This window comes from Nerophis lumbriciformis, linkage group LG06, assembly GCF_033978685.3.
Source record: "Nerophis lumbriciformis linkage group LG06, RoL_Nlum_v2.1, whole genome shotgun sequence".
Classification (NCBI taxonomy): Eukaryota; Metazoa; Chordata; class Actinopteri; order Syngnathiformes; family Syngnathidae; genus Nerophis; species Nerophis lumbriciformis.
The window spans coordinates 35,725,951-35,745,965 of NC_084553.2; the positions used below are offsets into that span (position 1 = coordinate 35,725,951).

The window sequence follows — 20,015 nt, forward strand, 5'->3', positions numbered from 1 at the left end:
GTGCCATGGTTTTTTAAAATTAAAAACCATGTTTGTGACTTAAGACAGAATTCGCCCCGCACACTTAGCCCTCGGGTAGTGAGAGGAGTACCTGGGCACCCATGCTCAGATATAGGGGTATTGGTTTATTTTGGTGGGGCTCAGTGGGAAACTGGCGTAGGCAGGTGAGGCAAGGTAAGAATGTGGGGGGAAGAGGGGCTTGAATTGGCCTTGTGGATGCAAGGTAGGGGAGGGTAAAAGCCGGGGGTTGATGCCCACTGTGACCTGATGCACGATGCCCGTCGGGATGCTGTAAGCGGGCTGAAGAACAGGACGCGAGGCGCCTGGGGAAGTCAGGAGGTGGGCCATGGGGGCCGCCGTGACCAGAGGACCAGACGGGGGATAGGACAACAAAGTGGGTTGCGAGTGTGGGTGTCCCCCAAGGTGGGGGAGGGGGCCTGCAGAGTGGTTTGGACTGCTGTGGGACAAGGTGAACGCCGGCCCGTGTATTGTGGGGGGGATGAAGGCCTGTGGTCTTCGGTGGGCAAAGTTGCCGTTCCATTCTTGGTGGCAGGAAGTGAAATGTTGGACCTGGGGAAGAGGCAGATCAGTTTTCAAAAACATACTGTTTTTGTCAGTGTGTGCCACTAGAGGGTACTGTAGACAGTTAAATAGAAAACTAAGTTATGGAGAGAAATGCATAACACACAATGTGCTAACCCGTCAACATTATCTAAAAAGAGGACCTATGATTATTTTAATCTATATTTAAAACACTTAAGGCGGCTGTTTGCAACATTTACATAGATGCCTAGAGGGCGCCAACTTTCCAATGTATTTTACACAATATATCCCGTCCTTTTACGGCTTCCCGTACGTATTGACATAATTGCGTACGTTCGTAACACATGCACGTGCATTAGCTTTAAGTTTTGTTAGCTAATAATATCACTTTGAATAGCTAGCATTAGCTATCATTGAATGTATATTCTATCATAACAACAACATGACTACAAATTGTTAGTTGCTTCACCTTAACTGCTTTTGTATGAATGCACGTATGTGTTGACGAGACAGAGTGAGTGACCGCCGTTAACACCAATCATTTTATTCAGGCCAGTAAACATTTTTATTTAATGAACTTTGTAAATGTGAAAAAAACAGATTATTGTCAAACAAATGTGCTCTGTTAAACCACCAATAGAAACATAAGCTAGCCGGTGGTGTTCTTGTTATATGTTACTGTGAGGAAGTTGCAAACAGTACCTTGAAGTGTGTGGTCTATAATACGTATATGCTTTGGTGTAAATTGTGTGTTAATTTTGCAGTCGACAGTCACTGTTTTTTGAGTCTGTCTGAAAGACGTTTTTTTGTTGAGGCGTTCCCCAATGGCAAATTAAACCGCATCCCATCCTGTCAAAAAGTATCAATGTATCTTTTGAAAATGCATACTTTTTAAATATATACCTTGAAGTCGTCACCACTATTTTTTTTCCATAAACAAAAATTAACTTCATAAACATTATATAGATTCACATAGATATATATCTTGAAAAATCGTCACCGCTATTTTTTTTTCCATACACAAAAATAAACTTCATAAACATTATATAGATTCACCCAGTCACAACAGTTATACCTGCACTTTCCAATCGATTCCGAGTACAGAAAAACAATTGCTTTTAGCAGAATTTCTGTCAATGCATGTTGCACATTATTATATGCATGCCACCTTTAGATGAAACTAGTATTTTTTTGTGTTCCCTTATAGCCTCTCCCTGAGCCCGAGGGCTCGATTGAATGTTCTAATCAGTACATTCACTTAGATGTAACGTCATGACATAGCCAGAACCTAAATAAAAAACCCGCGAGCAGAGGTATCCAAAACTGCATGCGAGCTCATGCCAAAATGCATGACCCACATGATTTGACGCATTATTTAACACCAGTATCCAACAATGTAACAACGTTTATAAATCAGAAAAGACAACATTTATCATAGGTCCCCTTTAACTCATATGTTTACTCAGGGAAATCTCTATAGAAGCCAAAAATATGGTTTAAGGCATGTGTGTAAAAGCGTGTGGCTGCAAGTTCTCACCTGTCCAAAGCCTATGGGCTGCTGTTGGTGCTGGAATGAAGGAGTGAGCTTCTGTGAACGGTTGAGGAGAGGAGTGGAGTGTTGATGATGACGCCCAGATGCACCTCGCCCTTTGGACTGGAACAAAGACTCCAAGACTGCGAAAACAAAGAGAGAAGATGAGGAAGACATTCATTTCTTGCATAGATCTCATTTCCAACTACGATTTAAAGCAAAAGCATGTCATTGCTGAATGCAGATGACATGAAACAACAATTGTGGCAGGAAGTACAGGCTATTTCGAAAGTTTGATCAGCTTCAAATCTTTAAAACGTGGCAGCATCTGTCCTCTGAATGTGATCCAGAATGATTATAAATAGACATGTTTGGGGGATCAGAAGGCTGGTAACTAAGCTTTCATAGAGCTTATGGTGAGGCCAAATCATCAGCTATAAATATAGGCGCTAGCCCTAGAATAGAAAGCTGTGCCCTTTTATGAGGGGCTGCAGTTGCTGGTTTGAGGTGAAAGATGCCTTTGACATGAAAGGTGATAGGCCAGTATGATTTTCTGTCAAGGACTTACAGAGTATGTGTGCTAAACGTTAGAAAAATTAGACATCGTTGTCCCAATGGCCACAGCTGTTATAAACCCTACTCATGGCGTGTGCACCCCCGAATGAAATATTCATACATTTATGTGTTGATGACAGCCAAAACAGATTTTCTGGTAGACATCCATTTATTGAATATTTCATCCAAAGCTAATCACAAGTGCCATGTGTAGCTTTATGAAGTTCACACCCACACAGATACGAAGGCTAACACAGTCAGGTTGGCAACTTTGGTCATAAAATAAAATATCCCTTCCACAGATGGGAATAGATCAAATCAGTCAGGTCACCCATAATCACCTGGGAGAACCTCTGCGGCCGACTAAGACGGCGTAATCCGAGGCCATGTGATCTGTGGAGCAGACAGCAGCAGTGGTGACTAAATTTTGAGCGAACATAACCGAGCGGTCTTCTGTGTGGGTACCACCACCAAAACGTGCGAAAAATAAGTCACCCATTTTGTGAAAATGAATCATTTTAACACACTTCGGAATGTTAAAGGATTACTACATGTGTGCAACTTTACCTGTGTTGCCAGGTGTTTCACTAACACCAGTGTTGTTGTTCTGCAGCCTCATGGGAGGTACTGCGGCCGTACGCACAGGTGGCTTGCTGGGCTCAGTTTCCAGGGCGACGCATGCAACACGAGGCTTGCAGTTCTGATTGCTGTTTGCGATGTAACGGCGCTGTGGGAAGGGACTATTATTGCCGTTGGAGGCGGGCGAGATATCCACTGTGTCGCAACCACTCTCCTGTTCGTCATCAGACATGCTGTACAAGAGAAGCGAATGAGGGAGAAAAACATCACTGACAATTATTATTGTTAATTGTCTGCATTCCTCATACCTGTTTGGATTTTTGCATGGGGACGTGCTGGACTGCACTGAGGCTGAAGAGCTGGTGCTAAGCGTGCTGTCAGGGCTGCTGAGAGAACAGACTCTCTCCATACTAACTGTGCTCTGACAGGCCTCACAATCTGCACTTCCTTTACATCTGCGAGTGTACAAACACACATTTAAAAATGACATGGATCTTTTTTTTGTTGAGGGAACCTCTTGGTTTTTACTTACTCGCCCAACGAATGCCTTTCTGCACCCTCCTCTTCATCGCTGCTGATGCTGATGACGCTGACGGACGGGCTTGTTAGCTCAGACATCACCATGGCATGCCGTTGCTCTTGCGAAACAGAATGCTCATGGCAGTCTGGCTCCACTTTGCAGCAGTTGTTCTTATCCTCTTCCCCTGCCTGTACGGTTTCTTGTTCCTGTACAACAGCATGCCCCTCTTCCGGGCACCTGGCTTCCTCTTCTGCTTCTCCCACATTCTTTGCTGTATCAGCCATCTTTGGGGACTGGCATGGTAGATTTTGGATGTTTGTGTTTTGGAAAAAGTTGCTGCCCCTATGAGAAGATCCAAGATGTCACAACGTGCATTGAAATACAATGCACAGGCAAGGAATTCTTGGTTGGGCACACCCCAAAAATCTAATGACAGGCAGTCCAAGAGTTGGATCAAAAATGCTTTATTGTGACAACAACACTGTCACAAAGTAGTCATTTAACAATACAGTGGTACCTTAACTAAAGCGTTAGTTGAAGTTTATTGCGAACCTGTATACAATATCTATATGATACATCACATATTTTACATGTTTTCATTTTTACAACATGTCCAAAGGAGTAGGAAGAAGTAAGGCTTATCTAAACCTACCCCTTTTCCACTTCACAGCAATTATTAAAACAGATGTTCACTTCTTGTTCACAACTTACATCAATGTGTTCTAAATACACTATTTTTTTCATAAATAGTTAAATCAGTTATGATTCACTTAATTAGATGGGTAGTATCTTATTTTCAATAAGTTCATGCTGTCTATCATAGTTCTTCTTCCTTGTACTTTGTAAACACTTGTTTATTAAGTGTTTACAGGTAAGAGCTGTCTTTCAGTTAGTTATTATGCTTTAATTTACAAGCAAACATTTGAGTTCCAAGCATCCCCGCCATTAGCTGGCGTGACGAATGTCACAGTAAACCCCATATGATCCACCCAAAACATATAGTCTTACTCGCTAGTGTTAGCTTATGGCTAGCGATCAACAGAACTTTGTTGAATAAAGTGAGTGTGAGTGAGTAAGAAAAAGAAGCATATGATATTAATGTAATTAAATGTTTTTAATCAAAAACAAGACGGGGCGTGTCGCCACCTTGGTAGAAGCAATTGGAGTGTATCACTGCTAGTCTGCAACACACTGAAGCAGAATATGTGAAACACCGGCCAATAATGTTAAAAAATTACCTACATGGTGGACATTTATCCATGAAAATATGGAAACGCTGCTGATGGTATGTTTGACTGGAAAGCAGCTGTCCACCCCTCAAGGTGAAGATATTATTAAATTACTTCATAAAACTACTGTAGTACATTAATTATATTGCAGTGTTTCTTAACCATAGGGGCCCATTGTTGGGCAGCAGCCAACTATTTCTGTTTGTCAGCTGTGGTCCATATGGGCCGAAGTGGCACTCAGTTGTAATACACTTTTTCCACCACTTGAGACAGTAATGCCAATAATGACAAGGACTACCCCATTCCAAGTAAAAAAAAAAAGATGAGAAACCAAAAATCTATTTTGATTTCAAATCCATTATTTTTGTTTGCAAATATTTTTTGTGCGACTACGTAAAAAGACACTTCTCTCTATAAATCTGATTTTACTTGAATAAGGAACGCTGAATAAAACACGGAGGACATACCTGTTTGTACAAGGCTTTGCTCTTTTGTTGGCAGCTGGCTGCGGCCACACCACATGTGCAATGCCTATGTTTATTGGTTGGTGGGTGGGCATGGTCATTTGGTTGGTTAAGAATGGCTGAGGGTGGGCAATCATGGAGCTGTAATGGTTACCATGGGGACGCACTTTCCTGCATCAAGAAAACAGAACATTTAAACCAAAAGCCTTTAACAACATTACTGACAAAATGGACTCAGTCCCAAAGGACACATCTATGACTCACCAATCATTAATATTCAAGGAAGACAGTTTTCTGTGTGTGTGTGTTTGTTATTTTGCAGTGCAAGCAATCACACACACTTAAAGTAAAAATATACTTTGGAATTACCTAACTAAATATGATACTATCTAATAGTATTCATCTAAAATGAACATCATGCAAAAGTATGACAAACACAGTATCTCCAATTTGCTTACCCCCAGTCTCCCACTCTCGGTGGCCCCACTACTGTGTCAGAAGCCAACGTGGTTGGCGGTTGGGGCACTGATGTCACCTGCTGCCAAGTGGGCACCAAAATCTGCTGTGCTCGGTTTGACCAGGCCTGTTTAAGTACAGAGAAAACAAAAAAGCCATGCTTAAATCATCAAAGATGTATTTAATTCACACACCTTCTACATTATAGCCTTTCTGTGTCGCTCGTCATTGTTGTTAAACATACAGTACCTGTGTGATAACTCCTGGTCTGATTTGGATGGGCTGGATCGGGGGCGCTTGAGTGACCAGAGGAACAGATGCCTCCATTCGAACAGAGTAGCCAGCGGGTTTCACAGTGTTGGTAGGTATCCCTGCAAGAATGAAATAAAGAGTACTTGAACGAAAGACATTTACTGACCCAATCCTTCTTTCCCTTAATTAACCGCAGCTCCCCAGTGCTATGGAGCTCACTTATACAACTGTGCGTGGATTCCAAAGTAAAACTTTGCATAAGCACAAACCTAATTGTATGTACGCAAAAAAATGCATGTATCAACTTGTACGTAATTTAGAGGAATGCTTATACATCGTTAAATACATGTGTTGCTATGTGTTTTGTAGTGCATATGCGTCTTTTAATGTGAGTATGATCTTTACTTTGTGGTGAAACCATCCTGTGTCTAAAAAACTTTGCGTGAGTTTGATTTTATTTATTTTTAATTTACTTGATAGGGACATTGTACAATACATAAATTGCACAGCTATTACATTTTCATCTGCTGTCCCCAGGCTAAGGCCGCAGGTTAAAAACACATTTACCAATAAAATCTAAAATACAGATGAAAAAACACCGCAACAATAACAGAGCACCAGCAGAAAGATGGATTAAACAACAGTATAATAAATATACACATTATTCTATGCATGGTCAAAAGAGTGCGTACAAATACACAAACGTTTCTGCATATCATTTTTCTATAAATAAAAATGCAGTGAAAGTTACTTATGCACATGTCTCCCCTGCTGACACAACTTTTTTGTGCGCAGCAACCTTTATAAATGAGGCCCCTGGACACTACGACCACTGTGCTTGGCTGTCGCCAAACCACAATTATCTTGGTGCTCACCTGTATTACCAGCTATTGGACAATAATAATAGGCTGTACATTAACTACTCAAAAATATATCCAAGTTGAATTCTTACAGTAATGTTCCCTCAGAAAATAAACTGTAATATAATTTTTTTCTTGAAATTTCAGGTGTATTCTCACTTTTTTGATATATGACCAGCAAAAAAAATTGGAGTGATTAAGTGTAAAATGTACACATCATACCTTGAATGGTTGAGGGACATAAGATGAGAGCCTGCTGAAACGACTCATTGCCTCCAAACTGTCCACTTCCTGTTTGCAATGGTATCCCGGGGTGAATCACTGAGGGGGCAGATGGCGCTAATGCCTGAGGAATAACACAAACACACCTTATGAAATGTTCAAAAACAGCATCCGCTGCAAATTCTTGTCTAATAAGTACATATAAGATTAGAAGTTTTACTTGTTAAATGCAGCACAAAAAAAGGGAGACTATATGTTTGTGTGCCTGTCAAGCATGTGCCTCTGTCTCACTACTCGCACTTGTAAGTAGTGAGAACTGAGCATACATTGTTCTGCAACAGCTTCAGCCAGAAGTCCAGGCTTCAAGGACATAATTGTCAACATTAAGCTAGATTGTCAGGTTAAAATGTTGAGCTTTCTTGACAAATCCGAAAGAAAAACCTCATCTGCTTTGTAGCGCAGGGCATGTGACTTAAAATGCTTTTTCCAGGTCTAATAGAAGCTAAACAACAGAACCGCCTTATATTGAAAATGTAAATGTCAACCTTCCCAAGTGCTATCATTTCATGACCCCTATTTTCATGTTTAATAATATCACAAATTTGGAAGCTGGCAACAGTATTTAGAGACGTTTTGCATCATAAAGCGTACGCTGCCAGAAAAAGGGTCAGCTCCCGGTTTCTCCTCGGCAACAACGCAGATTTGCACCGTTGCCATGACCTCAACAACATGACGTGATTATGTTGCCATGACAGCAGAGCTACAACGCCGTAAGATGGCCAAGTCTGCATTTATGAATGCAGTAAGACCAAGGATTTTGTTTTATAATGTGGAGACAGGTTGTTCAATGTAACATCTTGGACTGAACTTTGGTTATGTCTCCTAAAGCTTGGGAACTTCACATTTTACAGTAGCATTTTAATTGGGAAATCAAGACAAGTTATAAGAAGCCTGTTATGTTGGAATTTATGCAGATTTTCTGGAAACAAATGGTAGGCTTGACATTTCTAGTAGGTTTTAATTGCATAAAACACTGTCCCACTGCGTACCATCCAATTGTACGATTTTTTCAGCAAAGCAATTAGGTAATATAGAGTTAAATTAACAATTATCTAACTTTGTAATGACATTGAATGAGGCAAGAAATACAAACTAGGCAAAAAATACACAGATTAACTATTTGACTGATGCTGGGATCTTGAGTTGTATACATACACGAAATTTTAGTGAGACTATGACCTGTTTTCAATGCATCCTCATTGTTCCCCCTGTACAATACCATGAAAAGCAAGGACATAACCGCTTACTTGAGGGTGGACAACAGTCATTTTGTTAAAGGGGTGGTTGACTGTAGCAGCGGCAGCCCCAGGTCTGACGAAGGGCCCTTTGCTTCTATTAGCTGTCTCATACGTGTTGGGACGGGTAGCGCAAACATCCATGATGTGGAAACATGACTTCACACTACAGACAAATAGGTGAGGCAGGTCAAAATAACGCCACGAGTACAAAATGTCGCTACGTCTGCTAAAGTGTGGTTGCACTCACTGGTTGCTATGAGGGAAGTCGAGCAGGTGCTGCATTGTCACAAAGGGGTGACTGAGACCTTCAGCAGGGGCAATCCTCTCCTCTGCATCGATAAGCAACATTTTCTTCAGCAGGCCCACAAACTCCAGGCGGTCTGCCTTCTCTGCGAGCAAGTCGCTGCCTTCCAGATTCAGCACCAAGTTTACCTGGAAGATATATATTATAAAATAATACTTAAAATCAACTACTTTTTCATAAACACAACCCAACGGTGTGCTTCAGCAATGTTAATATTATTGTAACGCCATATAATAGTATGATAGTATTTCCAGAGAATAAACAACTAGTAAAGAAAAGAACAGACTTGGCCTAAAATTAGTGATTGTGTGGGAGTTTCCTGTCTTCTCTGTAAAGGATAAATACAATCTAATGAGTTTTTTTTGTTGAATGGTTAACAGAGGGGAATTTCACATTACAAATAATCTTCTCTCCTCCTATTAACAAGAAGTGTATTCATCAAGAGTAAAGAACCACATGAATTTCCTTGAAACGTAGATCTTGGAAGTGAGAAGAGTGGAACATACATGCACTATGTCATCCAAACAGCTGAAGATGTACTTCCTTGCTTCCTTTGATTTCATTCCCGTCTCGGCCTCATGCTCATCTGTAGACTGTGGAGACATCAGAGTTTAAGTTTAGCAAAGACCGCCATGCTCTTGGTAGATTTGTTTGAGTCACTGAAGAGTTAAGCTGTTTTTATGGACTCAAAACAGGGGTAAAATCCTTGTGCGTAAAAACCATACCTTGTGCGCACGTGTGGACTCACTTTGTGCGGATCTGCGGAATCATTTTACACGCTTGGACACTGTTTGCGCTTGTGGTGTCTTTTCTCTTTCTCTCTCTGATGTTCCACTCTGTTGGCACTTAAAGGCCTACTGAAACCCACTACTACCGACCACGCAGTCTGATAGTTTATATATCAATGATGAAATCTTAACATTGCAACACATGCCAATACGGCCGGGTTAACTTATAAAGTGCAATTTTAAATTTCCTGCGAAACTTCCGGTTGAAAACGTCTAGGTATGATGACGTATGCGCGTGACGTCGAAGGTTGAAACGGAAGTATTGGGACGCCATTGTATCCAATACAAAAAGCTCAGTTTTCATCGCAAAATTCCACAGTATTCTGGACATCTGTGTTGGTGAATCTTTTGCAATTTGAACAATGGAGACTGCAAAGAAGAAAGCTGTAGATGCGATCGGTGTATTAGCATCTGGCTACAGCATCACAACCAGGAGGACTTTGACTTGGATAGCAGACGCGCTATCCGACGCTAGCCGCCGACCGAATCGATGATCGGGTGAAGTCCTTCGTCGCTCCGTCGATCGCTGGAACGCAGTTGAGCTTCGGTGTTGATGAGCAGATGAGGGTTGGCGTAGGTGGAGAGCTAATGTTTTTATCATAGCTCTGTCGAGGTCTGTAGCTAAGTTAGATTTAATGGCGTCGTTATCAACAGCATTGTTAAGCTTCGCCAGGCTGGAAAGCATTAACCGTGTAGTTACAGGTCCATGGTTTAATAGTATTGTTGATTTTCTGTCCATCCTTCCAGTCAGGGGTTTATTTCTTTTGTTTCTATCTGCAGTTAAGCCCGATGCTATCACGTTAGCTCCGTAGCTAAATGTGCTTCACCGATGTATTGTGGTGGAGATAAAAGTCACTGTGAATGTCCATTTCGCGTTCTCCACTCTACTTTTCAAGAGGATATAGTATCCGAGGTGGTTTAAAATACAAATCTGTGATCCACAATATAAAAAGGAGAGAGCTAGTGTGGAATCCAATGAGCCCTTGTACCTAAGTTACGGTCAGAGCGAAAAATGATGCGTCCTGCACTGCACTCTAATACTTCACTCTCACGTTCCTCATCCACGAATCTTTCATCTTGGCTCAAATTAATGGGGTAATCGTCGCTTTCTCGGTCCCAATCGCTCTCGCTGCTGGTGTAAACAATGGGGAAATGTGAGGAGACTTTCAACTTGTGACGTCACGCTACTTCCGATACAGGCAAGGCTTTTTTTTAATCAGCGACCAAAAGTTGCGAACTTTATCGTCATTGTTCTATACTAAATCCTTTCAGCAAAAATATGGCAATATCGCGAAATGATCAAGTATGACACATAGAATGGATCTGCTATCCCCGTTTAAATAAAAAAAATTCATTTCAGTAGGCCTTTAAGGGCGGGTATTGATAAGACGGCCAAGCAACTTCCCTCCATTCTAATTGGTCACTTGAAACACCGACTGTTTTCTGGTCAAAGACAATCCAGGGGAACTGTTACTGTTGAACTATGGGCCTTCTGAAGAAGAGTAGTCTTCAGACTCTTTAGTTTAGACGAGTGGGTTCAAACTTTTTTCACCAATTACCACCTTAGAAAAAACTTGTCTCTCCAAGTACCACCATAATGACCAACATTAAAATACTGTAGCGTAGTAGGCGTAAGTGTTCATTAAACAATAAGGCAGAGGTTTTATTTAAGAAGTATATTTAATAATGTTGGCCACTGTAACATTACTCACCGTTTGAACAGTAACACTGTGTTTGAATATAGGAAGATATAACACTGTACTTTAATCAAGTGATTATTTGGTGTACCACTAGATGGATACTGTGTACCACAGTTTGAGAATCACTAGACTGGAACACAAATGTATTTTCTTTTTAGGATTCTAAAGATAAAAAAAAACACTTGTTAGATGCGGCTAATAAGAGTTCTATGTTGCCTTCAAAGCGCTCTAAAACAATATAGAATGTAGTCACAGACCAGAACTTTTTTCGTGGGCGCATTGATATCAGCGCACATAGCAACGCACTTCCTACTTCTGTCAAAGAAAGTGTTCCTACTTCTGGCAACAAACATGTGTGCAAAAAATTAATTAGGATGTGCTTAGAGAGACCACACGCACGCAAAGTGTGGTTTTTAAGCGTGAAGATTTTGGCACTATTTTGAGGCCGTACGTGTTAATGTTTGGCCAAAAACATGTGTGAGGTGTGTTGAAGCTTCTTACCTTTAGTCTCCAAGATGCAAAAGGTGAGTCAGACTCTTTGCAAAAGAAGCGTGTTGTCTTTGTCCCTGCATTCAATAATTGCTCTCCGGGAAAACCTTGCGTCTGAGAAATGTAGCGAATCTAGACAAAGGGAAACATAAATCTGATTTTATAGATAGACATTACATTCAAACAAAGACATTGTCTTTGCAGTCATTAAAAAGGTCAACATCAGTGACATCATTGTGTAGAGTCCCAGACAGTCTTAATCACTGTGCGAAATGTCCACATAGCAGGCACGGCGTCACAGACCTTGAAAACTGCTCTTCTAGAGGAACTGTTAAACCCAAATATCCCTGTGTTGATGTTTGACTGGTGTTAGGGTCTTTGCATGTTAACTGTGATAACAAGGTCCCTCTGCGCTCAATGCCAGATGCCTTGCTCGGTAATGATGGCCCTTCAGCGGTGTGTGTCACACACAGGTTTATGAGAAGAGGCCAGTCAGAAGCCCGGTTGACGTCAATCACACCCGAGTGTTAAGGACAACAAGCATTAGAGATGCAGCACAGAGCCACATACTTGTGAGAGATGTGACACACGTCAAGTCAACGCAACACCAGTATAGCCCTTAATATGACAAAATCCTGTTATGTCACACTGCTTGTGTACGCCAGTATGGCTGAAATTAAATGTAACATTGCAACAAGCTCAGCTCTGGGGGATTATGCTTCTAAAAAATCGAAAAACATTAGCAGAGTGGAAGTGGTTTTCAAAATGACAATGATATGGGAGGGAGAAAGGCCTTGTTGTAATTTTCCATGGCGGAAACAACAAGGTATCAAATAAACTTGTGAGAAAGTGGAACAAGGACAAAAAGTCTCTGTTGAAAAGCATCCAAAAGCAGGATGCCAATATCTTAAATGTACAAAGACATTGCCAAGAGTTACATAAGTGCAGTATTGAGCCAGCAGTATCAGGCCACCCTGTGTTACTTACTACCTATGGGCATATATAATAAAAACAACACATTAAATCAACCTTACATTTGAGAATGAAAATTAACCGTATTATCAATTTTGACTCTGCATGATGTGAACTAAACTACAAAACCCAAAACCAGTGAAGTTGGCACGTTGTGTAAATGGTAAATAAAAACAGAATACATTGATTTGCAAATCATTTTCAACTAATATTCAATTGAATACACTGCAAAGACAAGATATTTGGGGGCGGTATGGCGTAGTGCAGGCCTGGGCAACTATTTTGACATGGGGGCCAAATTTAGAGAAGAAAATGTGTCTGGGTGCCGATATATCTATTTTTAGGAACACTAATACAAAACCTCACAATAATGTCTGATTGAATGCTAAAACGTTGTGCCAAACCTCCTTAAAAAACTGAATTAAATTTTTTAATTTTCTACTGAAGGAGACACCCAGAAAGTACATGACAATAATGTGGGATTTACAATATTAACTATAAACGATAAAACACTAAATATTGACAACATATGAACGCTATACCCCCTCTCGATCGACATATTTTACAATCAAGCGAAAGGCAACAAAAATGCAACAAAAACAGCGAAATATGAACGCAAAGGGTAAAAAAACCCCACCTACAATCTGATATATCTGATATATCACTAAGCTTTAGAACGTTCTTGTAAAAATCTTCTTCCTCGTCTGTCCCTGACACCCGCATTTCAGGCTGGCTGCTCTGGAAATACTCTGTGGAAACGCTCCCCACCCACACTGCTTGGTGCCTCGTCTGAGCTGCTGTGACTTAGATTACCATAGTAACTAATTAGATTACCATAGTAACTAATTAGATTACCATAGTAACTAATTAGATTACCATAGTAACTAGTATATCATGCAAAAGTGCAGATTCCAACCATTGAAATACTTTGTATAGTTCAAGACTTACGGTCATTTGAAAACATCACTGCACACCATAACGGTAGCTACAGTTTCCATCTTAAAGATCTAAAAAAATTATTTGGGAATGTCCGGCAGGCCAGATTGAAAAGCTTAATGGGCCGCATGCGGCCCCCGGGCCTTAATTTGCCCAGGCCTGGCGTAGTGGGTAGAGCGGCCGTGCCATGAACCTGAGGGTTGCAGGTTCGCTCCCCGCCTCTTGACATCCAAATCGCTGCCGTTGTGGTATTTTAGGCTCCATAATGTGCCACACTTTTTAAATGGGAGACAGGTCTGGACTACAGGCAGGCCAGTCTAGTACCCGCACTCTTTTACTATGAAGCCACGCTGTTAAAGTTAAAGTACCAATGATTGTCACACACACAGTAGGTCTGGCGAAATTATTCTCTGCATTTAATGATAAATGATAAATGGGTTATACTTGTATAGCGCTTTTCTACCTTCAAGGTACTCAAAGCGCTTTGACAGTATTTCCACATTCACCCATTCACACACACATTCACACGCTGATGGCGGGAGCTGCCATGCAAGGCGTTAACCAGCAGCCATCAGGAGCAAGGGGTGAAGTGTCTTGCCCAAGGACACAACGGACGTGACTAGGATGGTAGAAGGTGGGGATTGAACCCCAGTAACCCTCCGATTGCTGGCACGGCCACTCTACCAACTTCGCCATTTGACCCATCACCCTTGATCACCACCTGGGAGGTGAGGGGAGCAGTGAGCAGCAGCAGTGATCGCACCTGGCAATCATTTTTGGTGATTTAACCCCCAATTCCAACCCTTGATGCAGAGTGCCAAGCAGGGAGGTAATGGGTCCCATTTTTATAGTCTTTGGTATGACTGGGCCGGGGTTTGAACTCACAACCTACCGATCACAGGGCGGACACTCTTGTAACACGTGGCTTTGCATTGTCTTGCTGAAATAAACAGGGGCATCCATGATAACGTTGCTTGGATGGCAACACATGTTGCTTCAAAACCTGTATGTACCTTTCAGCATTAACGGTGCCTTCACAGATGTGTAAGTTACCCATAATTTGGGCATGAATACACCCCCATATCATCAAAGATGTTGGCTTTTGAACTTTGTGCCTATAACAATTCGGATGGTCCTTTTCCTCTTTGGCTTTGGCTTTGCATAGTAGAGTTTTAACTTGCACTTACAGATGTAGCGACGAAACATAGTTACTGACAGTGGTTTTCTTAAGTGTTCCTGAGCCCATGTGTTAATATCCTTTACACACTGATGTCCCTTTTTGATGCAGTACCGCCTGAGGGACCGAAGGTCCGTAATATCATCGCTTAAATGCAGTGATTTCTCCAGATTCTCTGAACCTTTTGATGATATTACAGACGGTAGATGGTGAAATCCCTAAAATCCTTGCAATAGCTCGTTGAGAAATTTAGAATAAGTTCTTAAACTGTTGGACAATTTGCTCACACATTTGTTCACAAAGTGGTGACCCTCGCCCAATCCTTGTTTGTGAATGACTGAGCATTTCATGGAAGCTGATTTTATACCCAATCATGGCACCCGCCTGTTCCCAATTAGCCTGTTCACCTGTGGGATGTTCCAAATAACTGATGAGCATTCCTCAACTTTCCCAGTTTTTTTTGCCACTTGTGCCAGCTTTTTTGAAACACGTTGCAGGCATCAAATTCCAAATAAGCTAATATTTGCAAAAAATAAAGTTTTCAGTGTGAATGTTAAGTATCTTGTCTTTGCAGTCTATTCAATTGAATATAGATTGAAAAGGATGTGCAAATCATTGTATTCTGTTTTTATTTACGATTTGCACAACATGCCAACTTCACTGGTTTTGGGGTTTGTAAATAAACACTTCTGGTGTACTTGCAATGTGATCGGTTATATTATTGTTATTATTATATACATTGTTAGTGTTGAAATAATTTATTGGTCAGAGTATTTTTGGAGTCCTGGCTTGAATGTTTGTCTGATGAGTGTAAACGGAATGTATTTGTGTGTGGGTGTGACATATGTCCTTGTTGTCCAAGCAGAGTATAAAGCCTTAATTAGTTTATTCTGCAGTTTTACATTATTAAAGTTAATGCAAACAGAGCTAAAATGACTTCTTAAAGAAGATGCAAGTCCATTGGTTTGCAAAAAATACAATACAGTATATGCAAACCAATATCTGTTCCCCAGCCTCTCTCATGCTGTGATGACACAGTAATGCAACACTGAGAAGTAATTTAAAAGTGCAATAATTACATTCCCTGCCTCTTCAGCAGCACTGTATAAACAAGAACACAATCCCAGTGTGTGAGTGGGAAAACATTTTTTTCTCAAAAGGCGTTGCTCCGCAGAGACCTAAAGATCACGAGACAGACCACCAAACAGACTAGACTATGAATGGTCTTAACATTTTAGGAACTGAGTAAGAAATCCGTTGTGTGAAACTGATTGTTGAATAATTGTGTATTGAAGTAAAACTAACGCAAAGCAGAATGCATACTTGGCGGCTCCGAGCAGAGTTGCTGTTGATTCAGTCTCAACTAGCTTGTGGTCTAAAGAAGAACAACAATTATGTTAGCTGCTAGGATTGGGAATATTAGGGTTTTTACGATACGATACTATGCACATGGCTCACAACCTATCAATCTAGATATGGCAATGCTGCTATAACCTGTGACATGTCCGTGTGTTTATGGGGTGAAAAAAAAACAAATGAAAAGAAAAACTTTATAGTTTATACTTTGCCTCAACAACAATAATAAGTACAAACAATATTGCTCTATAACGATTGGCAGGCATATTTAACTAAATTGTTTTGGGGGCCACATTTCCATAAAACAAAAGACCTAGGGGTCGGACTTCTGCCTTCACTGTTGGTCTTATTTTGTATATATGGTTAACCAGCGTCCTTTACACTAGATATTTGATTTTGGTCTATTTATTTTGTCAGAGTTACAGGAACACCCTGCTGTTATTAAGGACCTTCTGCAAAAAAGCTAGTAAATAATCATCTTTATGACAGCACTCTTGTGAACTTGCAAACCGCCAGTTGAATAGCCCAAATAATGAAAAGTAGAAGACCTAAAATGGAACCTTGAGGAACACTACTAGTATAAATAAAGAAGCTGAACAAATGACTACTGACTGTATCTAAAGTAAACAAGCTACAGCAACACCTTCGTTACATAAACCACATTACAAAAAAAAAAATGTAATCGCCAAAACGGAGAGGGCTTAAAGGGCTGCCTTGAGGAACGCCTTAGTTATGTGAATCACAATTTTACAAGCAAGTATGTTTCATAGCAAGGTTAAAATGTCAATGTGTGTACAGTTGTCCAAGTTCCTCTATACAACAGGAGAATTTTAGTGTTTTTAGGAATTTGTTGCAGAGAAGTTTGTCTCCCAAGTTTTGAACTGAACTTGGGGGCTAGTATTTTGTCATTCCGGGGCTGGATTTGGCCCCCGGGGCACCAGTTGAATAGCACTGGCCAATGGTATATCCGTGTGTTTAAGGGTGAAACAAAAACAAACCAAATAAATAAACGTTATAGTTTTCTGCATAACTCAAGTACAAACAGCAATAGTGTAAAAATAGTGACACTATTTTAAACTCTGAAACATTCTGAAAATACAACACATATCTCCTCACAAAGTCTCTCAAATAAATCAAATCAAAAAAGTAGAAACGTAACAAAAATGAACTTTTGGCATTTAAATATAAAATTCAACAGAAAGTTTTTGCCACGACTTCAGGGTGGTGGCGTCGGTGCGAATGAGATGGTTGGCTGAGCATGTTTTATTTGGCCCGGCTAAATTTTCAGCCACTAACGTGAGGACAGCCTCAGTTACTCAACTCATTAAGGAGAAACAATATAAAAAGTTTACAGCGGCAAAATAATTATTTGTGGTAAGAACACATTGATAATCTTATCAGACGTTTAAATGCGATACATTGCAATAATTTGCCCCATCTATATTTTGTCACAATCATATTAGCTACTGTATGTTCAGTTGAACTAGAGAGTTCTGAAATGGCACAAATCCTCTGGGTTGCATCGCTGGCCTCTAAACGAGAGGTCAGAATATTCGGAGAGTCCATCCTATCTACCGGTAATTGAAAATAATGAATAATCATTATTTTTATTTTGGCAAATACATTTTTTCAAATGTCCCGTGCTATTTTAGAATATGCCAGTCGCTACTAGTCAAGCCGCATGGTACTCCTGGCCCTTTCAGTGAACTGAAATTAAAGTCAACAAAAAGTCAGTGTAATACAAGATGAAAGAAGGTAAGAGGAACCAGTAGGAGGAGTCTGAGTTATAAATACAATATGCTGCGTAGGATGGAAGCAGACCCCGTGCAGAAAGATTAGAAAAGGTAGCTATGCTCCAGCCAGATTCCTCCCATGAAAAGTGGTAGCGGATGTGCAGACACCTCACACCAGCAGGCAGCTGCCTTACTGCGGCTTTTTATATTTTAGCCAGCTTACTACTATACAAGTTGTGCACCGATAGTATATTAATACAATTTTATAATGGAAAATGAAATCAAACATGTTTCTTTTCTTTGCAGATAATGCTATTTTTGTAAAATGCCCCATAACCAAAAAAAAAGAAAGAAATATAAACCACTTGTCATTCTGATGGCGCAATTGTGTGTGTGTATTGTTTTTTTACATTAAGACATATAAATGGGATATTATTTTTCTCATTTTTCCCACTCGAATGTGGCCTTCACTCTAATGCACCAAACAAGCTGTTGTGTGTTGTTTGTGTACAAATTATTTGTCACTTAGCAGCATCCACCTTCCCATACCTGACATGCTCAGTGTTTACCCAACCAACATCATATTAGGGGGTGTGGAGTATATACCTTACTTTTTTTTTATTAAACAAACTAAATAGTCTTATCTTTTTTACACAACGGCATGTAAGTTATGTCTCTACATTCCCCCTGTCCTCGGTTTCACCCCGGGTCAAATTTGACACATCTTTATTTGTTCATCATTTTGGAGTCTGTATAATGACTGTTTTTTTTTTTGTTTTTTTTACATAAAAGACCACTCAAAATTGTATTGATGTACAGTTGCTAATGAAGGTAGATCAGGCATGTTTTAAATACATAAAATAAAAAAGTACACATTTCAAACATGGGTGTGATTTTGTACATTTTATCTCTAGTTTGTTCTAGTTCCTCATTTAATTTCTTCTCAATTGTGCATTTAATCACACAGTGGGACTACAGAATTCTTCACCAATAACCTACAGCTTACTTCAGACAAACGCTTGATAAACTGGTACGATAGTTAAAAGTACCGTAACAATACAGACCTCCATATTTAGAACTAGTATTTTAATCCAAAAACAATGCTATGGGCGCAGCAGGTGCATGTCAAATACAAGAAGCTATAACATGCTGACTTTACATCCAGGATCTATTATACATACAGTCAAACCTGTGTGAGTGGGCCATTGTCTATGGGGGCCACAAAAAATTTCCCCCGCAAAGACAAGTAAACATTGTCTATAGCAGCCACCTGTTTAAGCAGCCAGTGCCCATTTGTTTTGTCTCCCAGAATAGTGTTTTTACTCCATATAGCGGCCACTAACACCAAAATGTGCTACAATGATGCATGATAATGATACATTTGAGTTGTACCTCTAAATTCCTCAAGTGTGTTTGCATTGCCTCTGCTCTGGAGTTTGCTCTGTGCTCCGCTAACACTCACCAGCTGCATGCCGTGCATAGCGTGGTACAGCTCTGCTCCCCCAGACAGTAGGACAGGTTCTTGCAGGGAAATCATGCACATTCGCATGAGACAATTGGTATGTAGGATGAATTCAACAACAAACAGGTAGGCGATCCAACAGGAGAAGAAGTACCGGTAGATGTGTCTTATTTTTCCCCGTGATGTTGGGGCTTTTAACATGGGAAAGTAAGCTTGTAATAAACACAGAGAGTTTTATTCTGAAAATTAAACGGATCTATTATGTTTACGTGTCATAGTTTCTGTCCCGCTCTACCCATCTGTGCCAAATTGCTGCGGCTTAGTTGCATTATCCATTAAAAATAGAAGCCTTGCTTATTTGCTGCTGAGAGCTCCAAAGTATCGGAGATAGGAGCAGTATTTATGCGACATAGTGCAGCTGGTAGAAGTTGACACGCTGACTATGTTTCCATGCACTAAATTAGTCTGACTTCTTCTGGGACTTCACCTACATGTAAAGTCCCAGTGTCCATGCACACTCTCTAATGAGACTATTGGTCATATGTCGTACGCCTCCCGTACACTAGAGAGCGCTTTTAGCAGGAATTAA

General features: G+C 40.5%; 1 protein-coding gene across 2 annotated transcripts in view; it reads right to left on the reverse strand.

Annotated features, from left to right (window-relative positions):
- The window catches only part of hipk3b (homeodomain interacting protein kinase 3b), a 77,856-nt gene that overhangs the window by 1,688 nt on the left and 56,153 nt on the right, over positions 1-20,015 (reverse strand). For both annotated transcript variants that reach the window (XM_061964216.1, XM_061964215.1), the window contains exons 4-16: positions 11,803-11,922; positions 9,320-9,406; positions 8,757-8,941; positions 8,519-8,672; positions 7,212-7,335; positions 6,127-6,248; positions 5,880-6,004; positions 5,425-5,592; positions 3,741-4,070; positions 3,517-3,663; positions 3,197-3,441; positions 2,081-2,217; positions 1-570 (exon numbers count right to left, since the gene is read on the reverse strand). The exon at positions 1-570 is cut by the window's left edge. In XM_061964216.1, coding sequence (XP_061820200.1) covers positions 106-570; positions 2,081-2,217; positions 3,197-3,441; positions 3,517-3,663; positions 3,741-4,070; positions 5,425-5,592; positions 5,880-6,004; positions 6,127-6,248; positions 7,212-7,335; positions 8,519-8,672; positions 8,757-8,941; positions 9,320-9,406; positions 11,803-11,922 — 2,409 coding nt within the window. In that variant the 3' untranslated portion in view covers positions 1-105. The remainder of the gene's footprint in view (positions 571-2,080; positions 2,218-3,196; positions 3,442-3,516; positions 3,664-3,740; positions 4,071-5,424; positions 5,593-5,879; positions 6,005-6,126; positions 6,249-7,211; positions 7,336-8,518; positions 8,673-8,756; positions 8,942-9,319; positions 9,407-11,802; positions 11,923-20,015) is intronic.